General features: G+C 42.0%; 1 protein-coding gene across 1 annotated transcript in view; it reads left to right on the forward strand.

Annotated features, from left to right (window-relative positions):
* COPG1 (COPI coat complex subunit gamma 1) overlaps positions 1 to 25594 on the forward strand; it is a 175560-nt gene extending 149966 nt beyond the window's left edge. Inside the window, exons 23-24 of the mRNA XM_069206229.1 lie at positions 3111 to 3209; positions 24176 to 25594. Coding sequence (XP_069062330.1) covers positions 3111 to 3209; positions 24176 to 24306 — 230 coding nt within the window. The 3' untranslated portion in view covers positions 24307 to 25594. The remainder of the gene's footprint in view (positions 1 to 3110; positions 3210 to 24175) is intronic.
* Positions 25595 to 26543: the final 949 nt, after the last annotated feature.

Here is a 26543-nt window from a genome sequence, read left to right on the forward strand (position 1 = left end):
CAAAAGTCCCATTATCACCTTCCTCTAAATTAGGCCCAAAGTTTGCACTTAAGGGTCCATCAGCCATCTCATAATATTGGTCCTGTATGACGCTAACCACCTGGGAATGGGTTATTTGAAATCTTACAAGGAGTTGCTTAGTTTTCCAATTCTGTTTGATACTGTTGATGTAATTTTGAAGAGATTTTTTGTACATTCTGGGTGTGACGTGATCTCTGCACCAGAGAGACAGATCAGGGAAAAAACATTAAGGAAAATGGTTTACTTCAAAAAATATTTCAGCCTACCAAATGGAGTGAGAATGTTGTGTAAGTGTCATTAGAATGTAGTTCTTCCATGTTGCTACCACCTCGCACTTAAAAGAAGGCCACTACAGTCTACAAGCAGGTTTGCATGCCTGGACTGTAGGCATTAACAAGCCAGTCAAGTTCAATAATGTATGGCTGTGGCACATAAAAATATATTGGGTAGTTTCTTTTTAAGGGAGATTTCTCTTTATTTATGTATACAAAGTGTTATGGCATAGTACATAGAGAGGCTCATTCTCTTTAAATAATGCACACATGTTAATACCTAGAGACTTTCTGTTAAAGTACCTATCTAACTGTGCTGTTTCTTGCATTTAGTACCTACTCAGAGTTTTCCGTTGACTTTATTCTGTACAGCATTCCTGTGCCTTTTGGAAATTTAATCCACAAGGAAAAAATATTCAAAATAAGTAGTGCTTTCAAATTTAATTAATCTATAGCCAAAATGGAGAACTTGAACCTTCTCCAAGATTTTACTGTGCCAGAAAACGTAAACACTATTCTTTTAAAAAAAGAAAAAAAAAGAACTCCCCTTGGATTATACTGAGCTAATATAACCTATTTTTCCACTGATTTCTGCATATGTCTTATTGCTTTCATAGCCTCCATCAAAAGAGTATCATCATAGAGGAGATTTGAAAAAGTTCCCTAAGAAATGTTTTTTTTCTAAAATCCTGTTGGAAATTCCAGTGAATCCTTCTATGAGGATTTGTACAATATGTTTAATTGACATGTCTGCAGAAATCTTGAGAATTTTGCAGTCAAATTATATTACTCCAAACGGGAACATCCTTCTTTAAAATATTCCACAGACATTTCAGAAGCCTGTCCTTAGTATAGATTTGTTTCTGTGAACATTTTTTTTAAACTGACTTTTCTTCATTCTGGTGGGATTTTTTGGGATTGTGCCATTTCTGCGCAAAAATAGCAGTTCTATTTCAAGATGTGTATTCAGCATGTGCAGTTTTGTTGACTTCTGTGATTGGTGCTACAAATATTTTGATGGTGTTTTCTGCAGACATGTTCGCAGAAATGTAAAAATTAGAATTCTGTTACTTTAACATGCTGTGGATGTTTCAGATAGAAATTCTGAATCCTGAGGGGTCTCCAAAAGTTTAAAAAAAAAAATGTAATTGTCATTCCTTTCTGCTGAGCCTTATTCAAACACATTACAGAGATATTTACAGCCCTGACAAGGGCCTTGTGTATTCCGTTTAAGGTACTACATTAGTTTGTGTTGCAAAGCATACAGCACTTTTCATATAAATATAATGAGAATATTGTAAGCAGATTGCATATCGGAACAGCATAGACAGAAATATTGTCTGACATGGGTATCATACCCTAAACATCCTCAACACAAATATCATTATTATTAACTCAAATGGGCCAATGTCTTGTAGACCATATTTGGGATGCAATATTGATGCCAGATGAGATTCTGATGGAGATATTCTGGTGCCACACCTTGCAATAGTTGCAGTATCTCTGGTATAGTTAGTTGTGGGGGTGAGGGGGTACTTTGTCCCACATAATGATGATCATCCGTTATTGCCTTACTTCCACTTCTGAGCAAGGAGGGCTGTCTGTTCCAATGTCCTCACTCTCACAAAAAGACACACTTGCATTGAGAAAGCAATAAGGCACAAGATGTGTTTCAAAGCTAATCAGTTTGTCAGAAATCACTAGGGTGAATATCTTTCTTTTCGGTATGTGACTTTTAAATGGCTGCCTTTTTAAATTAATGAGTCGTTTATGAAAGGTAATCCGGGTTGGTGCTCCAAAGTTGTTTTCCTCTACAGTGTTCAGTTAAAAAAAAAAATGCATTTAAATGTCCCTTCTGACTCTTTGAATTGAGGAGAAATTCTGGAACTCAGTGGCTTTTCACGCCTGCTCTCCTCCCTCAGTTTACTGGTTACCAGCACCACTACTTTAACACTATCATCAGAAGGAAATAACACTTCTCATTCGCAACAGTATCTGTAGCCAATCAAGTTATTTATTTTGGAGCCCCGATTGTTCACATATATGCCAAGCAAAGTAAATAATTCTTGTTAACCTTTTGAGATTCCACACTACCTGTCCAAATGTTGATGGTGGAGTCCTTCTTAGAACATCTTTTTTTTTTTTTTATCTACTCATTGGACGATCAGGACCCTTGCTGAATGTACAGAGAGATGCCTCTATATTTGCATGCCATGAGTAAATACACTGACAAATCATGTATAGGATGTTATTTTTTTAAAATCTGAAGCAGCAGTAAAGAGACCATTACAATACATCATTAGCAAATCATGTCTTTCTGATTGATACCGCTAACCACAGCCTCCTCACGTTGGAATACTCACCAGACACCACACTGGATCTTGAAACTGTCTCAAGAGTGCGTGTGTCCCTAGGGGTGCCGTGCGGCTCCGACCTGGCTCCGTACCACTCTAGAAGTGACAGTGGATCCATTTATGCGTCACTCTTGAGTGCTGATGTCAGTTTTTTGCTTTCCTTTTTCTGTATTTAGATACAATATACACCAGTAACAGCATCACCAAAGGTGAGTAACCTTGTTCATTTTCACTGTAAATAGAAGCAATTTCTATGGGTACAACCCATCTAAAATTACTTGTATTTGATTGGAATGATCTTGCGATCAGTCAAAAACTGCACCCCTTGGTAGCTGGCTACTTGGAGCTTCTGCTCCACCATTATGTATTTACTTGTGGACACAGCATTGGTGTGCATGAGTTTTGTCTACAGCTACTCAGATTGTACAGATTTAACTGTCATTTGTTTTATATATCCAATTAGAGGCCGTCGGTAACATTGTGAAGTTTCTGGGAATGCAGCCATGTGAGAGATCCGATAAAGTGCCAGAAAATAAAAATGCTCACACTTTGTATTTGGCAGGTAAGCCACATATATTTTTTCTTATTCTTGAAAATTGAATCGTTGGTTGATTCTAGAGTACACTGAATCCCACCCCAGCACTTATTATCTAGAACAGCATCACACTATTTACATAGCCTCTTAGTGCAAACAGCTTTTCGGTTGAGACAGTGCTGACTCTTAAACATTCCCTGCAAGAGACATCCATATGGGTGCACTGGGCCTTGTGACCTAGCACGCCATAGTAGATGTTGGTTGTTTTAGGAGTGGCGTGTGAGTCTCCCTGTCGATTTTTCTCTGTCCCATTGCCAATGTCTCCCTGTCCTGGCCACTGTTCGTCTTTGTCCTACTGTGCTTGTTTGAAACTAGGGAATTGGTTGATTTGGCCAGGAATTACAGGGTGATAACCTGTTGTCTTGCATCTTTCACTCTCTACTGCTCCCCTGCCAAAGAAAACTTTGCAGCCTATGTCTGGTCTCTGGTGTACGGTCTTTGGCCATGATGTGAGTCTCTTGTGGAACTTCTTACTTGCCTGAACAGCAATTCATCTCAATTCATCCACTCTTTTCCCCATTAATATAGATATGTTGTTCTGTCTGCTGATTATAAGGGTAGAGTGAGAGGGCCTCCCTATGCTCTCTTCATTACCTTATGGCAATATACTCCCCTGCTGCTGGAGCACAGTAGCTGCACCCATTTTTTCCAAAATGCCAGCAGTTTCAGGACTTATCCAGCCTATCTCAAGTGCCATGTTGATGTAATCCTACTTTCCTAAGCCAGTCAGACTGGGCCCAGAAGCCCTGGTCAGTTTTCTCCATAATTTGCTTGGTGATCATGAGATCACTACAAGTCTCAGAACATTACATTATATTGCATAGCCACATGAACCCTACAAATGACCTTGCCTTCGCGCACTGGATAGTACCAAGAAATTCTGGAGCTAAAATACTTAAGTTTTTCTTTAGAGCGTAGCATAATCTTGTTCATGTTTCATCATAGATTTCAGATTTTCTCCAATTAACATTTGCTGTTTTGAGGTCAAAGCTCTACACTCCCTAGGCATCCTGTAATATAACCATATTTTCACTGCTGCTATTGGAATAAAGTGGTCTCTTTAGAATTGAATACTCTGGATAGATATTGTAGATTTTAAGGTTATAACTGAATTGTACAGAGTTTTGCTCCAACCAAACAACCTCCTTTTACAGCGCATCCTTTTTATTCAACTGCCAATAGCGAGGGTAACCCAATGAAATTTAGGATTTTTCAGTTTGTATCCATGTCGTGTGTGGGACCTCCAGCTTACAAAAGAGCAATGGAAGAGCCACATATTTGAGTAGAATAACATCAAAGCAAATCCTTTCTTTGTCTTGCTGTGAGTTGTGATCCTTTTTACATCAATATTTAACTTGTCTGGTGTAGATAACAGACACAGATATTTGACACTTCTTATTGTCTAATACCACATCTTGGAGGCCTGAGTTCCAATCCCAGATTTAGTATCTGACCGAACAATCATTTGCTTCTGAGTAAAATGATTTATCTTCTGGTACCTGAAACTAAATAAATCTATTATGAATGTACGAAATACCTACGTTGTTGTCCATTACTGTCCTAATTGCATATTCCCATATCACCTCAGTGTTTCCGCAATTCAGTCTTAACTAGATACTCCACATAAATATTCTGTGTAAAGCACTCTAACTCCTCGGAGTCACGTCCATGCAATGTAAAAATGGGAAGCTGGTGATCTCTACCTGCAGCGCATTTATCACATTAGTTGGTAATTTTTACACTCCAAAACAACAGGTACTTCTTTCTGTTCAAATAAAAGATTGTCCTCAGAAATGTTGGTTGTTGCAATAAGGTGAAACATCCGTAGAAAAGATATTTTTATGAGCTTCGGGAAAGGAATGAGAACCCAAATGAGTATACTGGTGACCCTTTACAGAGGAGTGGATAAAACTGTAGGAGCCTGTCAACCCCTTCAATCCTCTGCACCCAGAGTTGCATTTGATTGAAGGTCTTCTAAGACTCCACCAGATGCTGAGTGGGCACATTTGGGCATGTGATTACTGCTGCTGTTTAGCAGAATGCTGGCTAGTAATGTACCATCTGCCATCTATGAAGTGGGGCAACTCATTTAAGCTTGTCAAAACCGATCTTGCCAGATCGCTTTGTTCACATTCTTCTGACATAGAAAAACTGCCTTGTGACTGTTGATCACTCTTCACCACCTTCCAGTCCATTAAACAGTCCCAGGTCAGCCTCATCAGTGAAGTTCAGTTTAAATCTTCTGGACCAGCAAGCAAGGGTTCCTTGTTTAGGCATAACTTTTGGTAGAGAATGCACCACTTGTGTGCTCAGAGATCCTAAAACATGTCTTTGCATCCCAACGCCAATACTGAAGCCATTTTGAGAATATATTCAAATCCTTCGGCTTGAATTAGACAGTAAGAATAGCCCATATGGGCGCTAAGATGCAAGTCTATAACTATGCGTTGTCATATGTTCCTGGGGGGGGAATTGTCTAGGGGGATTCCATTCACAGATTTTATTAGTGTTTGTCATGTGGATTGTCTCTGGTAGTTGATGATAGTATTTGAAGATTTTGGGAGAGGCATACAACAGAAATCCTGGTGGCTCTCCGTGGATGATTAGGTAGGGAGGAGAATTCAATGATGTATTACATTTAAGAAACCAAGGCTCCCTCCTGATGTAACTTATTTGCAGGGGTGGCTCCTCCACAATGGCGGACAAGCGTCGCCCTCTGGCCAAGAGCCAGGAGATGAAAAATGATACGATAATTCCATTATCGGTTAATTTTTCATCTGCTGGCTCAGCCAGCAGTACAGGGGAGGGGAGGGGAGGGGAGGGGAAGGCTCGGCCACGAGAGGTGGGAGGGGGGAGGGGGGAGGGGGAGGAGGAGAGAGTGCACCTTAGTGCACATGTGTGTTTGGCCGGCTGTCTCCGGCAGCCAAACACACATGTGCACTTAGGTTTCTCCAGCCCTGCTGTGTTTAACCGCCAGGCTGGAGAAACTGCACAGACCCCAGGGCTGTGTCTGAGCGGCAGTCACTGCCGCTCAGACCAATCTTGATGCTGCTTTCATGCTAGCTTTAGCATGAAAGCAGCGCCAGGACTGCTGGCGAGCTTGTGGTATCGCAGTGAATGCTGGGATACCACAAGAAGAGGAGCGGCGAGAGAGGCAGCAGGAGTCCGCGGCGGCAGAAGGTAGGGTCTTTTATTTTTTATTTTTGTTGTTTCCCCCATCCTTTTTGTCCCCCCTTGGATTTGCGGCAGCCGTCGCTGCATATTTGTGGTTCAGAGAGGACATTAACCATCAAGGCTGTTCGAGTTTTCTCTGTGATACAAGATAGTTATAGGTTTCAAAATGGGTAGAAGAGCAATTTATGGGTAATGTGTCCGCTGCAGCTTTTATGCCAGCTATGATAATGTGATTTGGAATGAGAGGATGTTTTTTATTGTTTAAAAAATGAAATTTAGTTCTGCTGTCCCTTCTCCCACTGTGTGTGTATTTATGTATGTCTTAGACCTAGCTGTGGAGCCGCTGAGTGCTCTGTATTGACGGTGGTGTACACATTTTTAACAGAACAATTACATTGTTTCACATATGTATAACAAGGTCACATTTCAGATAGTTAGTTTTAGGCAGAGGGAGATGAAGTGATTGTCCCCAAACCGCACAGTTTTCAGTCAAGTCAAGTGCTGAAGCTGGGATTAGACCCATGGTCCCTAGACACCAAGTTGGCAGCTTAGACTCTAGAATACAGCTCCTCCCAATCTCCACATTGTGTATAATGAACAGTTGGTAAAGCCCTACGTTCAGTTACTGGAAGTTGTTTACTTGCCTTCGAAGTGTGTGGCGCAATACACCTTGATCATCTATTTGAGTATACGCCTCATTTTTCCAGTCAGGATTTCTTTTGAATTTTTACACTTTTACACACATAGCTTTATTCGGTTACTTTCAACCATAAAAGCAAAAACAACCAACAATTAAATGAGAAGAAAATAGGAATTAAGTTAAAAAGAGATAAGAAAAGTAAAAAACAAATGTTTCAGCCTTAAAACACATAAAATTATTTTCCTTAAAAAAAATAAAATAAAAAAAAAAAGCACCTAACCCCCTAATACCTATCATTTATCATCAATACATAGCTTTATTCGGTTACTTTCAACCATAAAAGCAAAACAACCACCGGTAAAAAGGTAAAAGATAAGTAAAAATTAAGTTAAAAAAGGAAATAAGAGGAATAAAAAAGAACATCCTTTACGGCCTTAAAACACATAAAAACCAAACACCTAATCTCCTACTGACTGTCATTTAAATTAATCATGGGGTTTTGTTCCAGTCTAGGTGTGTGGTTAAGATTTGATGACTAAAACATTCCATTGTAATTTTTTCATATTGTCCTTATTTTTTAAGTAAGTTCCGCATCAGCAATTTTCCCCAAGCGATTAATACGTACATGCCAGGCAGCTGTAATGTACTTACTAACCGCACAGGGTAAGGGGGGGGAATTGTTTAGAGGAAGGGTTGAGGTCACCCTCCTGAGTCTGGGTTGAGTAAAGGAGATAGTGGCAGTAATATTGCTGTAAAAAGGGGAGGGGATTTGGTAAAGGTGGTCACAGGTTGTGGGAAAGATGGTCACAAGTTGTTGGATGCCCCATAAAAAGTCTACTGAAAAGTAGAGGGTTGTGAAGAAGTAAGGTATTATTGGGAGATTGATTACAAATGTGTAAATCTGAGACAGTTGAAGAGAGAATGTCACTATGGTCAAACCCCTTAAAAGCTGTAACTGTGTGTGGCTGAACTATTAAAGCTGAGGTTCGCAGGATATGGAATCTACCCAGGATTATACCGGGTGTCTGATCTATGGGAAGGATGAGGAGAATTAATGGCCAGCGCAGGATGGGTGAGGGTATCCCCATAGAATTTTTTGATTGAAGCAGGGGTGTGGAATTTATTAAAATATCTACTTGTCCAGGGGACAGGTTGCTTCTCAAATCTACTTGTCCTGTAAAAAGATCTACTTGTCCCTTTGGTGCCATGTAGTGTGGCGACAAATTATGGCAGCAATTAATAGCCTCTCTGATTATGCCAGGGCTACTACCATAGTAGGGCTTGAATACTTGGAATTTCAATTCCTACTATAGCAATTTCCTTATTTTGCCACCTTTCTGAAGATCTGCATACTGGGGCTGTAGGAAGCAGTAAGCAATAGTTCCAGGGCTGGAATGCCTTTGAGTCTGCAACCCACTAACCTACATGTTTTAAAGATTTTTACCAGCTACTCTCTAATATTTTCCCATAATAAGAAAGGTTGGACATTTACTCCTGACAATGGCAGAATTAGAACTTCTTCCAGGGTTGGGAAGAAAGTGGCTGGAGGGAAAATGAACTTGCAAATGCTCAATAGATTTTCACATGAGCAAATCTTCACATCGTATTTACCCACGCTAAAATACAGTTCACAAATATTTTATAGGGGTACGACATATACCATGGGTGCACTTTTGTGACTTTCTTTAAGAATTTGGGGCCACAAGTAGGTAGGTTCAGATTTGTGACCTGCAAATTGCGAGTCGCAAATCCGAATGTAGGATGGTGTCCTTGACACCATCTGTGATTCGCAAGGGCTTCGCAAATGCCCACATCATGAATAATCATGAGGTGGGTCGCAATTTGCGACCCCCTCACGAATGGTGGCCTGCTGGAGACAGCAGACCACCATGTCTGTGACTGCTTTTCAATAAAGCAGTTTTTTTTGTAATGCAGCCCGTTTTCCTTAAAGGAAAACGAGATGCATAACAAAAACGAAAAATGAAACGTTTTCGTTTCATTTTTTCAGAGCAGGCAGTGGTCCACAGGACCACTGCTTGCTCTGAAAAAATGTTTACAGTGACATTCACAATGGGAAAGGGGTCCCATGGGGATCCCTTCCCTTTTGCGAAAGTGTTAGCACCCATTTGAAATGGGTGCAAACTGCGATTGGTATGCGCCCGCGTTCGCGGTCACAAAACAATCCTACATTGCACTGCGAGTTGCAATTAGGTAGGGAACACCCCTTACTAATTGCGAGTCGCAAACCCGTTTTGTGATTCGGTAACCAGGTTACTGAATCGCAAAACTGGGTTTGTGCATCGCAATGTGCTTTTTGCACGTCGCAAACAGCGAAAGTCGCTGTTTGCGACATGCAAAAAGCTACCTACATGTGGGTCTTGGTCCCTAATTAGGTCTGGTGTTAACAAAGACATTTTGTTTTTATTAAACTTCTATTTCTCTCTCTTTCGGCTGGCTTTACTGTGAGTGATTGCATTCTGCTCTTCCACAAGGAGCATATTGCCACACAAAGTAGTTTTGTTCAGTGTCAGGAACTACAGTGGCAATCAGTGACGTAACGAAACTGGAGGGTGCCCTTTTGCAAAGAACATGGAGGAGCCCCCTCTCCAGACTCACTCAGGGCAGGTGCTGTGCTGACGGGGCCCCCTGGAGGGCGGCTGCGGGGCCTTTGTTATGCCGCTGGTGGCAACTGTGCTTTAAGAGTTCAAAAACTTTTTTGGGGGGGTTTTGCCAATGTTTGTTACAATGTTGAGGGCCTGGTAGCTCCCACAACAATAAAGTGTTACAAAAGCCATGTCAAAACAAGACACGCATTGATGAAACTAAAAGACTTATAAAAATATGTCAGATCAGTTGGCTTTGTCAGTGTTTGTTTATTTTTATGCTTCCCATAATCGTGTTGAAAATGGTTACACTGATTTTCCATTAGAAATATTTTTGGGAAATACTAGCATGCATCAACACATTTTACTAAATGACACTTCATTTGCATATAATCAGAGAGCATTCTGGGAGCATTATACTTAGCCTATTAGCCTAAACTTTTCAAACATGTGTGTACATGTTTTTTTTTTTTGTACTGGAACCAACGTCAGTAGTGAAGTGTGACCTTAAAACATTTATTTACAGCACGCACCCTAATAATGAAGGCTTTCAAATAATGAACCATAAATACAAGTTCGAACAGCATTATCTTTTGGAAACACATTACCTCAACTGCAGAGAGTTCAACTCTCTGTAAACAGGCAGCCAAAGGGTTTGTGCTGCAGGGGGTTGGGCCTACTTGTCCCAAGGACAAAGTAAACATAAAAACTTGTTGCCCTTGACCCCAAACAAGATGTCCCGGGCGCGGGCGATAGGAATTCCACATCCCTGTTGAAGCAAATAGTACAGGGATCACAGGTTGTAACAAGAACAAAAAGATCAAGAAGTGCAAGAAAGCTACTTATAGTTTCGATAATATTAACTTGAGATTCCTTACTTTAGCTCATTACGCAGTTAAAACGACACATGTTTATATGGCCTTTCATCTATTCAGGCATTGTTTTCTTTGTAGATGTGATTGCTGTTGCTCTGTAGATGTGTTTATTTATTTTATTTATATAGAGCAGATAGCACCCAAATGCCACTCCAATGTGCTTTTCCACATTGGAATGTGAAAAGTCACAAGAGTTGTTGATGTTTCGAAGACTCATAAAAGTTGATGATTTTTCTGGAACAGAAGATGGCTGGGTTGCTGACAGTGGAGATGCTCTTGGGTAACTTAATGTGGCATGGAAAAACCGATGACTGCATTGTCAGACCAGGCTATGAGCAGGTAGTCTAATGTGACTCTGACGAGATAAAGATTAAGGGTATGTCTGACTTTGTGTACAGTGTGGTGAATTATTTGTGAGAGGCTAGTGTTGTCCAGAATATCAAGTAACTGAGGAATATGTGCATATTTTGGAAGCTGTAACAATGCATATTTTACGGAGTCAACAACGGAGCCAGACTTAGAGCACTGACAGTCCTCCATGCGGCAACAACATGAGCTGACCTTAACCATTGTTTTATAATTATTCTGCTAAAACAAAAAAGTATTAGGGAGCTCCAGATATATACAGTGAACAACCTTGATCTGGCAATTAAGGTGAGCATTACATCAGTCACCTCGGCAAAGATTTCCATGGTGTATGTTTTAGTAAACATCAAGACTATTTTTTATTTTTCTGTATGACACACATGTCAGTGCACTAAATTGTTAAATGACCCGTGATACTGTTCATGTATCTGTAAAATTTCAATAAGAACAATAAAAAATAAAAATAAAAAAAGGAGGGGGCGGTAGGTGGCCTCTACTGCCAGCAAACGTGGGGTTTTAATCATCCTGGGGCTCTTGCTTTCCTCCCCTTGTCCTTGCCATCATGCTCGGCGGAATAAGAGGGAGGCTCTGGGCAACTGATATTGGCATACTTCATCTACACTTACCCTCTCCCGACCAGCCACTAAACATTATTGATCCACAGTTGTGTCATCAGTGGCACTTGACATCTGTCTCACTGAGTGACTCATGGCCACAGATGAGCCTCGCCTGTCACAGGTGTATAAGAAAATGGATAAATACACCATATTCCTTCCTACGGGACAGCTGAGCACTGAGGCACCAGCAACCCTTGGCCATGCAGAGACAAAACAAGCACACTGATCCATTTTACCACATCTATTCCTCCAAGCAATACAAGACTCTATAACCAACCTTGAGACTAAGATTGGTGAGGTGGGAACTTATGTCACCCTCTTGCAATATAATCTATGAAATGCAGTCAAATGAGTTTCTGAAGCCGAGGGGCATATCTCTTAACTGGAGGTCACATTTCAGGAACGTCAATCCATAGTGTCTCAGCTATTGTGGACATTCAGAGAGCTAACCCAACAAGTGGAAGATTCAGAGGGCCGCTCGTGAAGGAGCAACCTCTGCTTCGTGAGCTTTGCATGCAAGAGAGGACCGTCAACAAAGACCCAGACCAGTTTCAGTGACAATGGCTACTATCCATCATCCCAGAAAATGATTTTTCCACTGCTTTGTAGTGAAATTTGCCCATGGGCACTGACTGTAAAGTCACGACTGAGTGGCCCAGCTAGCCCGATCATTGTTTGGTTTCTAAATTACTAAGATAGAGACCTAATCCTTCGCAATGATAGACTGAGGGGAGAAGTCCTATTTGAATCCAGGAAAATCCTAACGTTCCCAGACTACTCAAAATCAGTTCAAAAGCAATGCAAAACATATGAGCAAGTAAAACTGAAACTGAGCGTGATGTGAGGTAAATATATGCTACTATTACCCACAAAATTGAAACTAACAGCCATGGGAGGAACAAAGAGAAGATTTGACTTCCGGGAGATACAACTTGGCATAAACAGACTTTGAAAGAGAGGTAGACTCCTGACATGAATGAATATTGACCAATATCCGATGGGTCGAGAAGAACAAACACCATTAACAGTGGTTATTTCAATGTAATCTGGTGTCAAGGGCATGGCTTCCCGGAGAGGAGGGGTGTGTTTCCATAAAAGCCCATCTCCCAGGATGATGTAATTGGGCAGCACCATACAACCATATGTATGGACACTCCAACATGTAAGTTGTTACATACATCAGGTTCATAGTTTCGGGGGTGTTAGCTTGGGCACAACTGGGAGAACAGCTACTATCAAGTTCAACTCCGTGTTTAGGCATCGGGTGCTAGTTGTTACTTCACTGTTAGAAGTAAGAGGGGTTGTTTCAGTTGTCAATGTACAGTTGGAGTTATACAAGATTTTGTCATAATAGTCTTCAGAACATTTCAGCATCCCTGGCCCAACTTCTCCTTGACCTGTTCAAGACCGCAAGGGACAAAGGTGAACTGCCAGCAAGAGTCCAGGAGGCGCACATAGTAATGCGAAAGCCAGACAAACCAGTGGACCAGTGAGCCTCTTCTAAAGCCATTTCCTTAATAGTGAAACCAAAACACCAACCAAGATCCAAGTAAATCGACTGATCAACATAACAGATCTCATACTCCTAGACCAAAGTGGATTCATGCCCAATAGATCTACTAGGCACAACATATTGAGAGAATATAGTACCATCACTATAGCCAAGTAATTGCAAACTTTACAAGCCCTCCTGCTAATAGACTTTGAGAAGTTTTTCAACAGCATCTTTTGGGATTGTGTTTGCCCTCCTAACACAACTGGGATCTGGACTGAAGTACATAGCCTATATTGTCTGCCTCATAGCCTACTGTTATGTACAACCCGACTGCTCATGTGCGGGTGAAGGGGATTCCCCATGTGCTCCTTTTAAACTCGGGTGCAAAAGACAGGGGTGCCATCTGTCCACCCACACTTTGCCCTAGCTATTGAACTGCTGGCTCAACACCTACAACTGAGTAATCAGATGTTCGATGGCATCTGTCGCTGTAGATACGCATGTTCTGCAATAGCTCGCCATCTGGTGTTGGGCCGGAGTGTTACAAGTTGTTTTTCTTCGAAGAAGTCTTTCGAGTCACGGGACCGAGTGACTCCTCCTTTTGTCTCCATTGCGCATGGGCGTCGACTCCATCCTCGATTGTTTTTTTTCCGCCATCGGGTTCGGACGTGTTCCTGTCGCTCCGAGTTTCGGAACAGAAAAAATAGTTAATTTCGGAAGATTTTCGTCGGTATTGTTGCGTTCGGGATCGGCATACTTAGATTCAACACCGCATCGAAGATCGAAGAGCTCCGGTGCCCTTCGGGGTAGTTTTTCGATCCTCCGTCGGGGCCTGGTCGGCCCGACCGCGTGCTGAAGAACGCCGATGGAACGGACCCCGTTCCGTTTCTGCCCCAAATGCCACAATAAATACCCCTACACAGACCAACACTTGGTCTGCAACCTGTGCCTGTCACCTGAGCACAGCGAAGACACCTGCGAGGCCTGTCGTGCGTTCCGGTCCCGAAAAACACTCCGAGACCGTCGAGCCAGAAGACTTCAAATGGCGTCCGCACCGACAGCCCGACGGGAGTTCGAGGAACAGGAAGAGGAAGGTACCTTCTCGATCCAAGACTCAGACTCCAAAGGATTCGACGATACACAAACCGTGAGTAAGACGTCGAAAACCACACAAAGAAACATTTACAAGGCCCAGGGGACGCCACTGCCACCAGGCCATGGCTCAACCCATAAAATCGGTGACCGACCGTCGGCACCGAAAAAGGCCCAAACAGTGCCGAGATCGTCCGACTCCGGTCGAGACACCGGCACGCAGCCTTCTCGGGACCGAGAAAGTGCTGGAGACAAGCCTCGACACCGAGATGCCGGTGTGGACACGGCTCGACGCCGAGACAGCGGCACCGAAACAGATCGACGCCGAGAGGTTTCGGCCCCGAAAAGGAAAAAAGTCACCTCGGAGCCGAAAAAACACGCAGACAAAGTTTCGATGCCGAAACAAACTGCAAGCGACCCAGCTTCAGGCTCTTATACAGAAGAGCACTCGCTAACCTCCCAAATGCAGAAGCATAGGTTTGAGGAAGAGCTACAAGCAACTGATGCGGACCATACGCAAAAACGTATTTTCATTCAGCAGGGGACAGGAAAAATAAGCACCCTTCCCCCCATTAGGAGAAAGAGAAGGTTGGAGTTCCAGACGGAACAAGCACCACAACCAAAAGTGGTGAAAAGAGTTACACCACCACCCTCTCCTCCGCCCGTGATTAACGTTTCACCAGCACAAACGCCATCACACTCCCCAGCTCACACCACCATGAGCCAGGGTGACCAAGACCAGGACGCATGGGACCTATACGACGCCCCAGTGTCAGATAACAGCCCAGAGGCATACCCTACAAAACCATCTCCACCAGAAGACAGCACCGCGTACTCTCAGGTGGTGGCTAGAGCAGCACAATTTCACAACGTAAGCCTCCACTCAGAACAGGTCGAGGATGATTTCTTGTTCAACACACTCTCCTCCACCCACAGCTCCTACCAAAGCCTGCCTATGCTCCCTGGTATGCTCCGGCACGCAAAAGACATATTTAAGGACCCGGTCAAAAGTAGGGCAATCACACCAAGGGTGGAAAAAAAGTACAAGGCGCCTCCTACGGACCCAGCTTTCATCACAACACAGCTGCCACCAGACTCTGTTGTTGTAGGAGCAGCTAGGAAAAGGGCCAACTCTCACACATCTGGAGATGCACCACCCCCAGATAAAGAAAGCCGCAAGTTTGATGCAGCTGGTAAGAGAGTCGCAGCACAAGCTGCAAACCAGTGGCGCATCGCGAACTCCCAGGCACTACTTGCGCGCTATGACAGAGCCCACTGGGACGAGATGCAACATCTCATCGAACATCTGCCCAAAGACTTCCAAAATAGGGCAAAACAAGTGGTTGAGGAGGGACAAGCCATCTCCAACAACCAGATCCGCTCCTCCATGGACGCTGCAGATACAGCTGCACGGACAATTAATACATCTGTAACTATCAGAAGGCATGCATGGCTCCGAACGTCTGGATTTAAACCAGAGATTCAACAAGCAGTTCTCAATATGCCTTTTAATGAAAAAGAACTGTTCGGTCCAGAAGTGGACACAGCGATTGAGAAACTCAAAAAAGATACGGACACTGCCAAAGCCATGGGCGCACTCTACTCCCCGCAGAGCAGAGGGAATTACAGCTCATTCCGTAAAACGCCCTTTCGAGGGGGGTTTCGGGGTCAAAGCACACAAGCCAGCACCTCACAAGCCACACCGTCCAGTTACCAAGGACAGTATAGAGGAGGTTTTCGGGGACAATATAGAGGAGGGCAATTCCCTAGAAATAGAGGAAGATTCCAAAGCCCCAAAACCCCTACTACTAAACAGTGACTCACATGTCACTCACCCCCTCCACACAACACCAGTGGGGGGACGAATAGGTCATTATTACAGAGCATGGGAGAAAATCACTACAGACACTTGGGTTCTAGCAATTATCCAACATGGTTACTGCATAGAATTTCTACAGTTCCCTCCAAACATACCACCAAAAGCACAAAATTTAACAACACACCATTCCAATCTCCTAGAGATAGAAGTGCAGGCACTATTGCAAAAGAATGCAATCGAATTAGTGCCAAACACACAAATAAACACAGGAGTTTACTCACTGTACTTTCTGATACCAAAGAAGGACAAAACACTGAGACCAATCCTAGACCTCAGAGTAGTCAACACTTTCATCAAATCAGACCACTTCCACATGGTCACACTACAAGAAGTATTGCCATTGCTAAAGCTGCACGACTACATGGCAACTTTAGACCTCAAGGATGCTTATTTCCATATACCAATTCACCCATCGCACAGGAAATACCTAAGGTTTGTATTCAAAGGAATACATTACCAATTCAAGGTACTGCCTTTCGGATTAACAACCGCACCAAGAGTCTTTACCAAATGTCTAGCGGTAGTCGCTGCACACATCAGAAGGCAGCAAATACATGTGTTCCCATATCTAGACGACTGGCTAATCAAGGCCCATTCGTTAATAGAGTGCTCAAATCACACAAATCATATCATACAAACCCTCTTCAAACTAGGGTTCACCGTCAATTTCACAAAATCCAAAATTCGGCCACGCAAGGTACAACAATACCTGGGAGCCATAATAGACACATCAAAAGGAGTAGCCACTCCAAGTCCACAAAGAATTCAAAATTTCAACACCATCATACAACGCATGTATCCAACACAAAAGATACAAGCAAAGATGGTATTACAACTCCTAGGCATGATGTCATCATGCATAGCCATTGTCCCAAACGCAAGACTGCACATGAGGCCCTTACAACAATGCCTAGCATCACAGTGGTCTCAAGCACAGGGTCACCTTCTAGATCTGGTGTTAATAGACCGCCAAACTTACCTCTCGCTTCTGTGGTGGAACAACATAAATTTAAACAAGGGGCGGCCTTTCCAAGACCAGGGATGTGGAATTCCTATCGCCCGACGCCCGGGACATCTTGTTTGGGGTCAAGGGCAACAAGTTTTTATGTTTACTTTGTCCTTGGGACAAGTAGGCCCAACCTACAAACCCTTTTGGCTGCCTGTTTACAGAGAGTGGAATTCTCTGCAGTTGAGGTAATGGGTTTCCAAAAGATAATGCTGTTCGAACTTGTATTTATGGTTCATTATTTGAAAGCCTTCATTATTAGGGTGAGTGCTGTAAATACATGTTTTAAGGTCACACTTCACTAGTGACGTTGGTTCCAGTACAAAAAAAAAAAAAAGTGTACACACATGTTTGAAAAGTTTAGGCTAAGAGGCTAAGTATAATGCTCCCAGAATGCTCTCTGATTATATGCAAATGAAGTGTCATTTAGTAAAATGTGTTGATGCATGCTAGTATTTCCCAAAAATATTTCTAATGGAAAATCAGTGTAACCATTTTCAACACGATTATGGGAAGCATGAAAATAAACAAACACTGACAAAGCCAACTGATCTGACATATTTTTATAAGTCTTTTAGTTTCATCAATGCGTGTCTTGTTTTGACATGGCTTTTGTAACACTTTATTGTTGTGGGAGCTACCAGGCCCTCAACATTGTAACAAACATTGGCAAAACCCCCCCAAAACGTTTTTGAACTCTTAAAGCACACGTTGCCACCAGCGGCATAACAAAGGCCCCGCAGCCGCCCTCCGGGGTGCCCCTCCAGCACAGCACCTGCCCTGAGTGAGTCTGGAGAGGGGTCTCCTCCATGTTCTTTGCAAAGGGGAACCCTCCAGTTTCGTTACGTCACTCATTGCCACTGTATTTCCTGACACTGAACAAAACTACTTTGTGTGGCAATATGCTCCTTGTGGAAGAGCAGAATGGGATCGCTCACAGTAAAGCCAGCCGAAAGAGAGAGAAATAGAAGTTTAATAAAAACAAAATGTCTTTGTTAACACCAGACCTAATTAGGGACCAAGACCCACATGTAGGTAGCTTTTTGCATGTCGCAAACAGCGACTTTCGCTGTTTGCGACATGCAAAAAGCACATTGCGATGCACAAACCCAGTTTTGCGATTCAGTAACCTGGTTACCGAATCACAAAACGGGTTTGCGACTCGCAATTAGTAAGGGGTGTTCCCTTCCTAATTGCAACTCGCAGTGCAATGCAGGATTGTTTTGTGACCGCGAACGCAAACCAATCGCAGTTTGCACCCATTTCAAATGGGTGCTAACACTTTCGCAAAAGGGAAGGGATCCCCATGGGACCCCTTCCCCATTGTGAATGTCACTGTAAACATTTTTTCAGAGCAGGCAGTGGTCCTGCGGACCACTGCCTGCTCTGAAAAAATGAAACGAAAACGTTTCATTTTTCGTTTTTGTTATGCATCTCGTTTTCCTTTAAGGAAAACGGGCTGCATTACAAAAACAAAACAAAAAAACTGCTTTATTGAAAAGCAGTCACAGACATGGTGGTCTGCTGTCTCCAGCAGGCCACCATTCGCGAGGAGGTCGCAAATTGCGACCCACCTCATGATTATTCATGAGGTGGGCATTTGCGAAGCCCTTGCGAATCACAGATGGTGTCAAGGACACCATCCTACATTCGGATTTGCGACTCGCAATTTGCAGGTCACAAATCTGAACCTACCTACATGTGGCCCCAAATTCTTAAAGAAAGTCACAAAAGTGCACCCATGGTATATGTCGTACCCCTATAAAATATTTGTGAACTGTATTTTAGCATGGGTAAATACGATGTGTAGATTTGCTCATGTGAAAATCTATTGAGCATTTGCAAGTTCATTTTCCCTCCAGCCACTTTCTTCCCAACCCTGGAAGAAGTTCTAATTCTGCCATTATCAGGAGTAAATGTCCAACCTTTCTTATTATGGGAAAATATTAGAGAGAAGCTGGTGAAAATCTTTAAAACATGCAGGTTAGTAGGTTTGCGGACTCAAAGGCATTCCAGCCCTGAAACTATTGCTTACTGCTTCCTTCAGCCCCAGTATGCAGATCTGCAGAAAGGTGGCAAAATAAGGAAATTGCTACAGTAGGGATTGAAACTCCAAGTATTCAAGCCCTACTATGGTAGTAGCCCTGGCATAATCAGAGAGGCTATTAATTGCTGCCATAATTTGTCGCCACACTACATGGCACCAAAGGGACAAGTAGATCTTTTTACAGGACAAGTAGATTTGAGAAGCAACCTGTCCCCTGGACAAGTAGATATTTTAATAAATTCCACACCCCTGAAGACCCAGTGCCACAATACGTAATAACAACAGATGCTTCCATGACAGGGTGGGGAGCACACCTCGATCAACACAGCATACAAGGACAATGGAACGTACATCAAACAAAACTGCATATCAATCACCTAGAACTTCTTGCAGTTTTTCAAGCACTACAAGCTTTCCAACCAATAATAGTTCACAAATACATTCTCGTCAAAACAGACAACATGACAACAATGTATTATCTAAACAAGCAGGGAGGGACGCACTCCACGCAGTTAAGCCTGTTAGCACAAAAAATTTGGCATTGGGCAATTCACAACCAAATTCGCCTAATTGCACAGTTTATACCAGGGATACAAAATCAACTCGCAGACAATCTCTCTCGAGATCACCAACAGGTCCACGAATGGGAAATTCACCCCCAAATACTGAACACTTATTTCAAACTCTGGGGAACACCTCAGATAGACTTGTTTGCGACAAGGGAGAACGCAAAATGCCAAAACTTCGCATCCAGATACCCACACAAGCAATCCCAAGGCAATGCCCTATGGATGAACTGGTCAGGGATATTTGCTTACGCTTTTCCTCCTCTCCCTCTCCTTCCTTACCTGGTAAACAAACTCAGTCAAAGCAAACTCAAACTCATATTGATAGCACCAACTTGGGCAAGGCAACCCTGGTACACAACGCTGCTAGACCTATCAGTGGTACCCTGCATCAAATTGCCCAACAGGCCAGATCTGTTGACACAGCACAACCAAAAGATCAGACACCCAGATCCAGCATCGCTGAATCTAGCAATCTGGCTCCTGAAATCCTAGAATTCGGGCACTTACAACTTACCCAAGAATGTATGGAAGTCATAAAACAAGCAAGAAGGCCATCCACCAGGCACTGCTATGCAAGTAAATGGAAGAGGTTTGTTTGCTACTGCCATATTAATCAAATACAACCATTACACACAACTCCAGAACATGTAGTGGGTTACTTGCTTCACTTACAAAAATCTAACCTAGCTTTCTCTTCCATTAAGATTCACCTTGCAGCAATATCTGCATACCTGCAGACTACCTATTCAACTTCCCTATATAAAATACCAGTCATTAAAGCATTCATGGAGGGCCTTAGGAGAATTATACCACCAAGAACACTACCTGTTCCTTCATGGAACCTAAATGTTGTCCTAACTAGACTTATGGGTCCACCTTTTGAACCCATGCACTCCTGCGACATACAGTTCCTAACCTGGAAGGTGGCATTTCTCATCGCCATTACTTCCCTGAGAAGAGTAAGCGAGATTCAGGCGTTTACTATACAGGAACCTTTTATACAACTACACAAAAATAAAGTCGTCCTAAGGACCAATCCTAAATTTTTGCCAAAGGTTATTTCACCGTTCCATCTAAATCAAACAGTGGAACTTCCGGTGTTCTTTCCACAGCCAGATACCGTAGCTGAAAGGGCACTACATACATTAGATGTCAAAAGAGCATTAATGTATTACATCGACAGAACAAAGAACATCAGAAAGACTAAACAACTCTTTATTGCATTTCAAAAACCTCATGCAGGAAACCCAATTTCAAAACAAGGTATAGCCAGATGGATAGTTAAATGCATCCAAATCTGCTACCTTAAAGCTAAACGACAGCTGCCCATTACACCAAGGGCACACTCAACCAGAAAGAAAGGTGCTACCATGGCCTTTCTAGGAAACATCCCAATGCAAGAAATATGTAAGGCAGCCACATGGTCTACGCCTCACACATTCACCAAGCACTACTGTGTAGACGTGTTATCCGCACAACAAGCCACAGTAGGTCAAGCTGTATTAAGGACATTATTTCAGACTACTTCCACTCCTACAGGCTGATCCACCGCTTTTGGGGAAATAACTGCTTACTAGTCTATTGCAGAACATGCGTATCTACAGCGACAGATGCCATCGAACTGAAAATGTCACTTACCCAGTGTACATCTGTTCGTGGCATCAGTCGCAGTAGATTCGCATGTGCCCACCCGCCTCCCCGGGAGCCTGTAGCAGTTTGGAAGTTACCTTCAATTATTTATATATGTATCATCTCAACCTTAAATAAGTGCATACTTAGTCACTCCATTGCATGGGCACTATTACTACAATTCAACTCCTACCTCACCCTCTGCGGGGAAAAACAATCGAGGATGGAGTCGACGCCCATGCGCAATGGAGACAAAAGGAGGAGTCACTCGGTCCCGTGACTCGAAAGACTTCTTCGAAGAAAAACAACTTGTAACACTCCGGCCCAACACCAGATGGCGAGCTATTGCAGAACATGCGAATCTACTGCGACTGATGCCACGAACAGATGTACACTGGGTAAGTGACATTTTCAATCTGGTTTCAGCTGGTCTCCTGAGCTGGAAGATAAAACATCCTTAAAATCAGATGATCTTCTCCTAAACATCAGCAACCCCAATACTTTTGGCCCAATATCATGGAGGCTGAAGAGAAATTTGGTAGGCTTTCAGCCCTTAACTCAGTTGGAATATAACAACGCTTTTCCCACTGCACTCAAGGATTGATGGCAACCATTGATAATCAAGAAGGGATTGTCAACACTCGTGATAACTTCAGGTACCTGGGCATTAGTGTTGCCAACAACCAAACAGTTAACCTACACTGAGAATGTGCAATCACCCCTAGACCATATATAAAAAGAAAAAAATACAATGGCTGATCCTTCTGCTCTTTAGGATGGGATGAGTAGCCCTAGCCAAAATGATTCTCCTCCCCCAATATCATCTAGTACTCCAGAATTATCCATTTTGGTTGCCTAATTCAACCATCACATCAGACATCTCAGGACTTTTATCTGGCAGGGTAAACATCTCAGGGTGGCATTCACCAAATGCTGAAGTTTCACTTGTGACAGGGGACTAGAAATGCTAGACCACTCCACTCCCAACCCTGCTTCCTCCCACAAACAGGCAACACACTTGCTTGTTATCAGTGATTGGATATATGGTGCATTATGGGCAATGAAGGTTAAATCTCCACTACACTGCTTACATAGGTGGGACTACTGGGTGACCCACCCCTAGCTTCCTGTACTGTCATTGAAATATGGAATTAAATACTCAGATCAATCAAATTAAACTGAAAACTTACCAGAGGAACTTTCCTCTGGATGGATAACTATCTGCCACAGAGAACAGGACTGACGGGGCATTTCACATTTTTGGCACGTACTCTCTTCCAATATTTTCAAATTCTTGGAATATACCAAGGCAGAATTTGGACTAGAAAAGTCCAATTTTTTTTATATTTGCAATTTAGACACCCACTCCAATTGTACTTAATAGATATCCCAGAATGTAGTTAATTAGAGGCCAAACGTACTATGTCCCTTTTGTTCAAATGTCAGCAAATATAAACATTATACAAATCCTTAATTGTTAATACACACCGGACACATTTCACAGACCTAGTGAGCAATAGAAAAAGACTTAGGATTGCTTGTGAATGAAGATTGGACCTTTTTGTTGATTGCCCTAAAGTAGGCAGCCCTGTCAACTGACTATTACCCAATTCAGTTCAATTATCTACATCGGATCTACCCCTCCCTTCAACGATTATGGCGTATGCAAAGAAGCCCTGGCATCCGACCTGCCCCGGATGCAAAATTAAGAATGTTTGGTCGTGTAGACTCCTTCAGCTCTTCTGGAAGGCAGTCCAAGACCACCATACAGAGTTCCCAGGTCGTCCCCTAAACTTAACCTCTAAAATGGTGCATTGCTTAACACAGCAGATGACAAAGGCTTTACTTACGGGGGAAAATAATCATAGCGTTGGGACTGATCACATGTGAAAGAGACATTGCTTAAAAATAGAGACTGACTGACCTCTGACAATTAGCAGATGGAGGGCCAGCATGGACATTAGCTGGTCACTTGAAAAGCTGATATACAAGGCAAGGAGATGCCCCCAGAAACATGATACGGTTTGGAGTAACTAGACCCAATACAGGGAATCCCAACAATCTGAGGCGGAAAAGACATGATTACATTTTACTAACATCGTTTATTGGCATATGGGTCGCCATGATGCCAACAGATACTCATAGTGTATTATTAGTGATGAATGAAGATGATAACTGGGACAGAAATGCTGGGCGATTTTGCTTCCAAATATCATTGTTTGTATGTCTTAACAACTGTAAATAAAAAGATGTATTTAAAAAAAATGAATATTGTGTTGTTTACCATGACTTCTTTAAAAAGTAGGAATTATTTTATGTTACCCTAAACACAGTTACTGAAGGAATCCATCTTTGCTGTTTCCAAAAATAAATTGAATCCGCTGTCCACATGCTTGCATGTGTTCCATGAAGTACTATAGATCAACCAGCCTTCCTTACTAAGAATGAGTATTAAAAGTGTCCTGCATTTAAAAAAAAAAAAATGGAAGTGTTGACTTTTTTTTATAGACCTGTTGGAAAGTTCTGAACAAAACGGTGTTAGATAATGAACCGAAATACTACAGTTTAATTGGTACAAGAACCTCTCTTGACAGCAGGAAATGTTCTGAGCATGTGTGTGTATAAATTACTAACACACAACTGAGACTAAAGGTCATACGTTTAGCTTTACACCTCTGCCAGCGTTCATAAATGGTCCTGCAGTCTAATACTGGATGTAACTGGCAGGCTAAAGGAGCAGTAATGCAAATGCAAAATTGTAATTATCCTATGATAGACAATCATTCAGTGACTGACTCTCTTTTCTGGTACATGTAAAATATTGTGTTTTCTGCATTTGGTTTTTATCTTCATGGATACTGAACTTAGTAGTATTTCGTAAAGCGGGAGTAGACTTACAAAAAAGAAAACAATAGTAATTTGTCCTATCTTTATGTTTCAGGTGTGTTCCGGGGTGGCCATGACATCTTGCTACGTTCTCGATTGGTCCTTACAGATACTGTGACAATGCAGGTCACTGCCCGAAGTACAGAAGAACTTCCTGTTGACATCATCATGTCCTCTGTGGGCTAAATAGCCGCTATTCGACTTTATAAATTGACACTACAAAAAGGGATGCTAAACTTCAATATCTGATCCTACATATAAAAACTGTAGACATCAGATTCACAAACCTTTTTTTAGCAAACTTAGAAAGGCTTTTTTAAACCATACATTTTTTTAAGATAAAGTGCAGATTGTGGAATATTCGTCAATTTTTGTGTTCTTATGCCTGTGAAAATCCACTTTATCCAGCAATTATGGGTCCTATAAAAATGAAGAGAATAAATGTTCTTTCTATGAACCCTGTAATAATATTAAAACCATTATATGATTCTATCCAATGTACCATACAAATGTATCACGTTTTTTCATGATACACTGTTAAGTTTATTGAACCTTTTGCTTAGTAATTCTGTGCCAGTGTTTCTACTGACACTCGCCGGCAACAGACGACAGTATAGAATGAGAGGCCTATACATGTGTTCCTTGTACAGAAATTGAAAAGTATGTTTGTTTCGCTTCATAAAAGCTAAATAATATTGATTGATGGTTTGTGTTTTCTAAATTTAAGGCTTCCAGAGTTATGCTTTCCACAATAGCTAACTAGCTGATTTCTTTAATGACACTAGCCGGTTCTTCCCTGAAAGGATTGTATAGAGTGACGGTAAATGGTCATATTTACCTTCTCAATATAAATATAGTTCCATTTTAAACGGAAGACCATTGAAGTTGTGAAATCTGTCAAGGAAACTCAACCTGAACAGAGACTGCAGTCAGGGGGTGTCTTAGCCTCCTGAATATTATCCAACGGATAGGACATCCTCAGCAAAGTGCTGCTAGCCTTATGAAATGACCATTATCAAAGAATGATTGGTCTGTCCAGCTCTGTACCACAGCGTTTTACTGTTCATACATGTTAGTAGCAGAAGTAGAGAAAATTACGAGGTGGCCTGCTGAAGATGTAGTATAGGGGATAATGTCTGACTGAAAGAGGGAATCCATAAATCTTGTAAAGGGGGTCAGGAAAGGCACCCCTCTGCCTCGGTTTACAGTACTTGTTGGCATTTCCTTCCTGTGGCCCACACAAACATGTTATTTGTTGAAAAGGTCTGTGACATGCTTAATTCACCTTACTTGCGGAAAGAGAGGCTGGCATGATAGAGACGATAATGCCAACGAAATACGGCTGATGAAGCAGGGGTGAAATGGGAGATGGATCTGGGGAGCATTGATGTTTCATCTGTCTATGTATAGTCCACTCTGTGTCAAGGAGGCATACCTTTTACAGAGATCGAGCTAATAAACTGTGTGCACCTGATTGCATTCTCAAGATACAGTATGTGTTAACTTCACAGTGTACGAAAATGGTGAAATATTCTACATTATCTATTTTCTCCATCTCATGAGGACACATGGGGTTTTGTGTTGTTTTGGTATGCTAAGGGCAATCATAACTTAATTACCTTTTTCTATATTGACAATACTTTGCATCACACAAAGACTAGATTTGTTCTATGTAATTACTGCCTTTTAATGGGCAAACGCATTAAGTAGGATAAAGCCCATGTGTGATGGGTCACCTTGCCCCAACCTGAATATACTTTGATGATCTGCTGCATATCTCAGTTAGGCAGGTGTTAGAGTTGTTATTCTTTCTTCTTTTGTTGTCATTGCTGCGTTTCACGGTCATTAATGTATATATAATAAATATAGAGTGTCTTTTAAAATATCCAGTATTCCATATTAAAATGTTCTTGTCCACGTAGATTATTTATTTATTAAATATGTGATTTCAATACACATGGCAGGCAGGGGAAAGTAAATGTGGTTGAAAGTTATAAAGAAATGTAACTCTTCTCCTACCCTAACTATTACTTCATTCTTTATCTCAACCCTAACCCCACCTCTACACCTAAATTCACGCCTAAATTGAGCCTAAATCTGGATCTTACCCCGATCTTTACCTGTACTCTGCCTCCAGTCCGTACCCTAACAATTAACCAACTCCCTAACCTTAAACGCCCTCCTTTCCCCTACACTAACAAGATGCCCGCTTATTAGAAATAATATGCAATCCGTTTTTCTATACAAAGACATCTGTTTATAATAAACCACTTTATACAAAAATACAACCATTCTGTTAGAACATTTTAAAAATAGAAAAAAAGATGTTACGTTTTTTGTGTTATTATTTTCTCCACAACTCCTGTACTTTACACCAATTATTTGCCTCTTGCAGTAACTTCAGTTTCCTTAAATTCACAATA

This window comes from Pleurodeles waltl, chromosome 9 (genome assembly GCF_031143425.1).
Source record: "Pleurodeles waltl isolate 20211129_DDA chromosome 9, aPleWal1.hap1.20221129, whole genome shotgun sequence".
In the NCBI taxonomy this organism is placed as follows: Eukaryota; Metazoa; Chordata; class Amphibia; order Caudata; family Salamandridae; genus Pleurodeles; species Pleurodeles waltl.